The following is an 8,499-nucleotide window of genomic DNA, read 5'->3' as shown; positions in this document are numbered from 1 at the left end:
CAGCATGTTCCTTCGAGTTCATCATCCATAGTGTCACTAACCTCTTTCATTTTCAAGAGGGAAGGCAAGCAACTAATCTGCTTCCTTTTTGAGTCTTGTGTATTTTTTAGGTTTGTGACGATAAAAAAAATTTTCGAGCAAATGGCCCGATTTGAGGACAAATCGTCTTCAAGAGGGAAGGTATGATGCGAACCTGGTCGCATCATGTTACGACCCAACTTGTCGACACCGAGATTAGGCTAAACTCTAGAGAACCAAGTGCAAAATGAAGTTTTTAATTATGTCATAGTTTGAACATCATTAGTATGAGTCTTTAATTATGTCATAGTTTGAACATTAATATGTGTTCTGCATTTAATAAAGTCATGCATTATGTAACTCTCATGTAAGTTAAGTTTGCATCATTAATTATGACATGCATTATGTAACTCCCATGTTAGTTAAGTTTGCATCATTAAATTAAGTCATGCATTAAGTAACTCATTTGTTCATTTAGTTTACATTTAACCATGCATTTAAGCATCTTAGTTGTTAAATATATTTGAGTTTTTTTTTATATAAGTATGTTATTTAATTTGGCTGTTACTTTTTACTACATAAATTGAAGTGTGTTTATTTTCATTTTAAATAAGGTGATTTGAGCTGCATGTTCATCAATAAATTTGTGTATGAGTGTTTATAGTGTGGTGATTCTTATGAGTGTCTTTAATGCTTGATTATCTACCTTGTAGGTGACTACTGTTCATATGGCTAATTGGCTCTTCAAGTTTTGGACTTTTTCAAGCCTTCAAAACTCATTATGGTGGCTGTTCAAATAGACCAAGAGTGACTCTTCAAGTCTGATCAGTTTCATGCACTCAAAGCTAGTTATGGTGCCAATTAAAGAGATGAATACACAAGGCTTTTGACATTTAGTTTAAGGGGGATGAAGGGACACCGAACAACACATTAAGGGTTCATTAAGTCAATTATAAAGTGAAGAGACATGTCTTTTCATCTACACCAGAATCAAGTCAAGAGACATGACTATTGGCTTCCCTACATGACTTAAAAATAAAATTAAAGCTTGTAAAAACCTTAGTTAATTGCTGAAGGTGAAAAGTCACAAATAGGCATTTGAATAGTCATAATAGTGCCTATAAATAGATTGTAAGAAGACATTATTTTGGTTAGAAGACTTTTGATCCTTTGATTAATGTTTATAACATTTTATGAGTTTTTTCAACTCTCCTATTTCGTTTTAGACTTAGCATGACTTATCTAGCTTGCTAGTGGCGTCATCTTGTTTTTTCTAAACTTATCACTCTTAAACAGAGTGTGGCATTCACCCTTATACCGAATAGTTCCTATCTCCATATAAATAGTGGGTCACGGTTTAGCTACCTTCTGTCCACATTTAAGTGTTCTATAAGACTTGGGTTAGTACTCTATTTTGATACAAGTTCTTTCTTGACTTTAAAGCCATTCGAACCATCCACATTACCATTTTTCAAACCACTCGAGTTCCTTTGTTAAACCAAACCATACCCCTTAATTATTTTAAACTATCGCATACCCATTTTTTTCAAAGCCTTACTTAGCCGAGTTCAACCAATACTCTGTTCAAGAACAATACTTCTCCATTTTAACAATCAGGCAACAAATGATTCAAATCATCATTGAAACGAGTTCATATAAAAATGGGATATGTTTGTGATGCCTCCGGTAGGACAAATGTATTGCAAACCGGACTAGCATATAATGAGAAAACATGTTTGATTGGACAGAAATAATATAAGGAGTTAAGGGGGTGTGTGAATAAGAATACCACTGATCAATATGATTATGACTCTAAATTCTGGGTACGAGGCTGACACTAGGATAGGTTTTGTAAAATTTATAGTTAAGTTGGCAAATAGTAACCGCCCATGTACCATGTTGAGTTGGTGTATCGAGTTTGTCCATATTCTGTGAATGTCATTGAGTGTATTATGATTTCTGCGTTTGAATCTCTCTAAAAGGTTGTGTATCCTTATAGTAATAAATTGTGTTCATCATTAATATCACTGTACATTTCTAAGCTTGTATGAACTTACTTTGTTATCCTTTCCTTCTCAGGCATGCTGATTGAAGGAAGAGATTCTGTTGAAAGGATTACGCTAGAGAAATATTGTTTGTGAGCCATTTGTTTAATTATGTATCATGCATGACCTTTTTGGGGGTAGCGTGGAAATCTACTTTATAATCAGCTTGTATAATGATTTACAACTTTTAGTCAATACAGTGTTATTTAAGAATTTTGTGAACTCTTGAAGTAAGTATTTTTATGTAAGGAGTCATAGTTTATGAGATTGTCTTTTTGACTAATAATGTCAAATGGTTTTTAATGTTGTTTTAACCGCCAATGATGCACTCAAAACCATTATAAGGTAAATAATTCATCTTGTGATTTATATAATATATTAACTTATATAAGGCTTGAGTTTTTGTTTACTTGACCCTCTTTTCTTCCATTGAGGATTATCAAACTTGATCTGTCCTGGCTTCTTGTATTCATAGCATATAATAGGGTCCCTCTCCTTGGTAGATTCAATCTTAATTCATTCCTTCTTTTAGAATTTTCTTCCTTTATTGGACCTCATGAACCTCTTGAATCTTCTTGCAAACATGGCTATCTCTTGATCCTCATCCACATCTTTATTATAATAACCTTCTTCTATTATGGACTTGAGGGCAATTCCAACCTTCTTCTTTTCAACTTTTTCTTCTTCTTTTTTCACTCCTTTGAGTCTCATTTCATGAGTGAGCAAAGAACCAATTAGCTCATCTAATGAAAGAGTCTCCAAACTTTTAGCTTCCTTTATGACTGTAACTTTTTCATCCCAAGACATTGGCAAGCTTCTAAGCATTTTCCTCACTACCTCCTATTCATTAGGATAAGTTTTCCCATAGGATTTGAGCTCATTGATGATAATGGCGAATCTATCGAACATAGCTTTGATGTCCTCATCAGGCTTCATCATAAACGTCTCATAATTGAGAGTGAGAATTCCCACCTTTGATTTCTTGACTTGATCGGTATCTTCATGAGTAATTTCTAATTTGTCCCAAATTTCCTTGGCATTGGCACATGATGATACCCTACTATACTCTTTCAGACCAATTACACAAAAGAGAGTGTGCATGGCCTTGGTATTGAGTTGTGTGCTCCTCCTATCTTCCTTGTTCCATTCCTTCTTAGTCTTTGGAATTAAGATCTCTCTTTCATGCTTCTGAGGTATGGATGGACCATCCATGATGATGTCTCATACGACAAGATCATTGGCTTGTATGAACAACATCATTCTAGTCTTCCAATATGAATAATTTTTACCATTCAAGTAATGAGGTTTATTAATGAATTGAGACTCACCGACCATAATGGAGCGTGGAAGAAGATATCTTGTGTGGTTTGAATAGATGGAAGTTGAGCTACCTCGAAGATCTCCTCTTGGTTGTAAGACCATATTTTAAAGACTAGCTCTAATATCAATTGTTAACTCAATTAATCAAATCGAAATTTCCAAGAGAAGGTGAATTGGCCTATAAAATTTTTGGTGGAAGCAAAACAAAAATATGAAATAATGAACTCAAATATTTAAAGTGGTTCGGCCCCAATTGCCTACTCCACTACCTTAGCTTTCCCCAACTAATAATTTTCCCAAATTCACTAATTTGTTCAATTTTTTAGGATAATATTTAACCTTACAACTCTCTTAAGATTTTTACCCAAATCTTAATACAAACCCTCTCAAAGAATTACAAAGAAGCAAATAAAGAAATAATCTTAACAAGATCAGAATGTTTGCCAATTAAGCACAAATAGATAAGAATACACTTGAGCAAAAGAAAGACAATAAGAGCTCATAAGTGTGTACAAAAGAATTATGGTAGTATTGAGTACAAAGGTTGTTTGATTGATAATTTTTGCTTGAATATGCTTTCTTGTTGTTGTAGGATCTTTAAAAGCTGGTATTTATACCCACTAATTGATTTTCAACTATTGAGGTTTTTGTGGTAGTTAATAGAGTCATTGGGGATGTGAAAACCATAACATTTAATACACCTGAAACAACGAGTATCGATACTAAGTAAAAAGGTATCGATTTTTTTACAATAACTGTTAAATCCAATTACCGTTGAAATTTAAATATTGATAGCAAAAAATTTTATCAATACCTTAGAAAAAGGTATTGATGCTAAATCAATACTTAGTTGATTTTGTTAAAAACGAAATGCCAATTTGGTATCGTTTTTTTGAAGGGCAAAATATCGATACTTTTTTGCCTGGAGCAATTCTAACTTGTTTGAAAAATAGTTTGATTTGTTAAAAGACTTTTAATTTGGTTAAAATCATTTTAACTTGATTTTAAATTTGTTTCAAAAAAATTTAAGAGTTCAAAGTAGATATTCAAAATTTTATCTCTTAGGCTTCAATTTGAAGAATCATTTTATCAATTTCGTTCAATTTAACTTTTATTCAAAAACACTTTAATTTGTTACATCAAAACATTTTACCAAATAAAGCTTAGTTTAACACATCTTTCTATAACCCTCTATTATAAAAAAAATTAAAGAAATATTATACCATTTTCAAAACTGATGCACTTTAGTACCTATGTTCAAAAACTAGCAATTAAATTTTACAAACTAGTCCTTTTTCACTTATAAGCGTAAAATCTAACAATTTAATACCAAAATTTTTAAGAAATAAAAAATATAAATTTTTGAAAACTTTAACAGTATTACAAATTGGTACATTGACTAGATAAATCAAGATTCTAGAACCTCAAAAATATAAAAATTGCAAAAAGAAACTTAAAATCACTTACCAAATGAAGGACTAAAAAAGCTTGAAACTCTCAACCCTTATTTTCTCTTCAAGGTTCAACTATGGGGAGAAAAAGATGAAAAAGATGAAAAAAGATGTCATCTTTTCCTTTCTTTTTATCTTTTATACTTTGTTTAACATTAATTAATCTTAATTAATTAAACTAAATCTTAATTAACTAGTCATAATCTTAATTAACATAAGTTAATGGAAACATACATCATCGTCCACTAACTATCATAACTAAAAGGTCTAATTGCTTAATAAGTCATTTAGCTAATTAAAAATCAATAGCCATTAACTTTTATCATTTTTATAGTTTAGTCCTTGTACCTTAATTAACTATTTGATTGACAAAATTAAGGGGTCGAACTTTAATTAAACATTATAATAACCTCATAAATATTTAATAATAATATTTACTGACTCGAATATTGGAAATTGAGTTCTGAAACCATTGTTTTCGACACTATTGAAAAAACAAGTTGTTACAACCCTTCATTTCAAGCTATGTAAATCATATTTCATTCAACATAAATGACCATTTACCTTATCATTCGGATCTATTCCTGGTCTGTAACACTCCAAACCCAGCCTAGACGTTATGGTCGAATCTGGGAATGTTACGAATGAGAATTTAAAATCCAATCTTATTGTATTGAAAACTTCATATAGTTCACTACTAAAAAAGAACCCACATTTTACAAAACATATTTATTACTATATTCATTACTGAAACCATCAATAGTTTGTCCTTTCAAAAAAATGTGATTTACAATGAAAATCTAAAGAGTCGTTATATTTTGAAAACCAAGTTATTTTTTTCCAAAACGTTTAATTTGCGTGAAATCATTATTTCCGAAAAAAATTTTGTTGTGCATCGCAGATAACTTAATCAGAATCCAAAACCAACAACAAAACCAAAAGAATCCCAAAAGTCCGAAGAGTCCCAAAATTACAAAACTTTCAAAGAAAATCCAAAAAATTAACTAAATAATTAACTAAAAACAGTTTCCATACTAGTGGTCACCGCTGAGCCTCCGTCGCACCGACCCGCCTATGCCTGAGGATTACATGAATAGATCATACAAACGGATGTGAGTTTCAAAACTCAATGTGTAACTCAATGGAAACATACATGTATATAAATACAGATTTCTCATATAACAAAAAAGATACGGACATAGTCCTTAACAAAATCGGATTATATCAGAGCTATGTAGATATGCAAAGTCCTACCCCCATCCTCTACACACCAGCTCCGACCATCCCAACACACCATGTAAGGTGTAAAAACACTCACCCAACCCTACACACAACATAATGTCTATACGACACATATCAGAATAGTTTGCAGCCAAGCTACCAGTATATCAACGAAATGTCGCCTCACAGAATACTTCCTCCACATATACAAATCCCACCCCACATACAGATACTGATACTGATAATAGATAAACAGATATATCAGAATTAACATGTCCCACATGCTAAAATATAGATATTACATATGTTTATACAAAACAATCAGATTATACATATTGTATTTAATATAACTCAAACCAGTCTATCAGAATAACAGATTTCATGCATTAGGGTTTGTTTTGCCCTTACTGACCCTACGAAAGGCCCACAGTCGATCAGTACGACATGTTCGACCCTAAGGAAAATTTTAGCATTTTGGGTCCACATGTCCGTGTGGCTTGCCTGAGTGGACTTACACACTCATGTGGCCAACATGCCCAAATTGGCCCTGCCTGTGTGGCCCACACAACCTGGCCCACAGCCCACACACCTAACTCGTGTAACCCACACGACAACACACACTCCCATCACACGACCGTGTGTCACACACGACCCACCACATGACCAGGAACACACCCATGTGGCGTCAACAAGCCACTTTTTTAATTTTTTCCGAACTTTGTTTTCTCGCGTTTTCGCTACACACCTAGTTCATATTTAATGCTACAGCAAATCCAAGACCTCCGAACCTTAAAAATAGTATACCAAACACTGCTTCAGCAACTAATTTACGAATCCACAACAAAAATTCAAACAACGCCCACAAACTTATCACCAACGAAAACCACCACTATCACAGATTAAGCCATTGGAATGTAATTCCCTGCTTCACAACCTTCTCCTAAATGCAGAACCCACTAATTAAAGGCTACAAAATAACATCACTAGCATCCCGAAATACTAATCATTAAAGATAAGTGAAGCTATACTTACCAAGCCGATTGAAGAACCTGAAAATCCAAGTTACAATGATTGAACGGGTGATTCGCGAAAAGAATCAAAAGAAGAAGAAAACAGATTTTGCAGAGAAAGAGAAAAACATCAGAAGAGGGAAAGAAAGAACAAAGTCAAAAACATGGGGAGGAATATTTTTTTAGGAAAATAAAATAAAAATTATTTAATTCAAAATAAAATCCTACTAACATCCCAACTCCCCACTATCCCACTAACCAACATATTCCTACCAACTCCGACACCTTAATCCACATCCAACTTCCATAGAATTTCAACTCCACCGAACCTCTTATCAGCTAACCAAAGAAAAAATTATCATCCACGTTCACACGAGAATTCGAACATGAAACCTCAGGGCAAGCTAGCACCTTACCACTCAAACCAGCGAGCTCATTCTAATATGATTTAACTAGCAATAGAATATAAGCCAAACCGCTAAGAAATAGGCTAGGATCAAAAATAGAAAAAATTTCGAACAGTGGAACTTGAACCCAAGACCTCAAACGCACAACCAAAACACATAGCCACTAAAGCAGATACTTAATTTATGACAAATTTCACAGAAACAAAGTTAAATTAACCAAGGTGTTACACTCCCAAGGCTCATTTCTAACCAATTTATATAATGGTTTACATACTTTCTCTATCATGAGGCACAAATACATAGAACATGTCAATTTCATCACCATTCCACAACTTTTCCCTTATTTTAGTCATCCCGAGTTGCCCAGAAAATATGACTTTTACAATATACACAATTTACCATCCCGGGTGGCCCAAAATCAACGATTTATTTAATTCAATATAATACCATCCTAGGTGGCCCAAAAATGATGATTTACAAGATTTAATATATTACCATCCTGGATGGTCCGGCAACAATGGTTCCCTTTTACATATGTTTCACCATCCCTTGTGGCCTAGCAACGGTTTTTCCATGCCTTACTTATACTACCATCTCGAATGGCGCAGTAACGATGGCATTCATGATCTACTCATTCTACTATCTCAGATGGTCTAACAATGATGCTTTTTTGTAACAGCCCATTTTTCAGTGAAATCGGAATAGTGATTTCGAGACCACAAATTCGAGCCGAAAATAAGGTTTATTTTTATTTCATTATATGGTTCGTATTATAATATGAATTTCGTGTGAAAATTTTGACACGAAAATTTTATCGATTAAGTGCTTAATTACGAGAAGTCTAAATTGCATAAAATGCGAAAGTTGAATTCTAGTAGTTATAAAGATCAAATAGCTATGGAGTTCAAAACTTAAGGTCCTTATATGGTAATTAGACCATTAAGAAAAGTATGAAGATTTTTCTTGGTGACTCGTCCATGGAATTATAGAAAAAGAAAAGGACTAAATTGAAATTTTCTAAATAATT

The 8,499-nt window shown here is 33.1% G+C and overlaps 1 protein-coding gene across 1 annotated transcript; it reads right to left on the bottom strand.

Annotated features, from left to right (window-relative positions):
• Positions 1-2,903: 2,903 nt before the first annotated feature.
• On the bottom strand, positions 2,904-3,275 carry LOC107889852 (uncharacterized). Its single transcript, XM_016814399.1, has one exon. It carries the CDS (start codon positions 3,273-3,275, stop codon positions 2,904-2,906), a length of 372 nt encoding a protein of 123 aa, XP_016669888.1.
• Between the last annotated feature and the right edge of the window lie 5,224 nt (positions 3,276-8,499).

The sequence above is a fragment of the Gossypium hirsutum genome, chromosome A09 (assembly GCF_007990345.1).
Source record: "Gossypium hirsutum isolate 1008001.06 chromosome A09, Gossypium_hirsutum_v2.1, whole genome shotgun sequence".
NCBI lineage: Eukaryota > Viridiplantae > Streptophyta > Magnoliopsida > Malvales > Malvaceae > Gossypium > Gossypium hirsutum.
Note: the sequence above shows the minus strand (reverse complement) of the source record. Positions and strands in the feature narration are given on the sequence as shown.

Coding starts and splice junctions, on each gene's coding strand:
- LOC107889852 (XM_016814399.1), bottom strand. CDS start 3,275: ATGGATGGTCCATCCATACCTCAGAAGCATGAAAGAGAGATCTTAATT.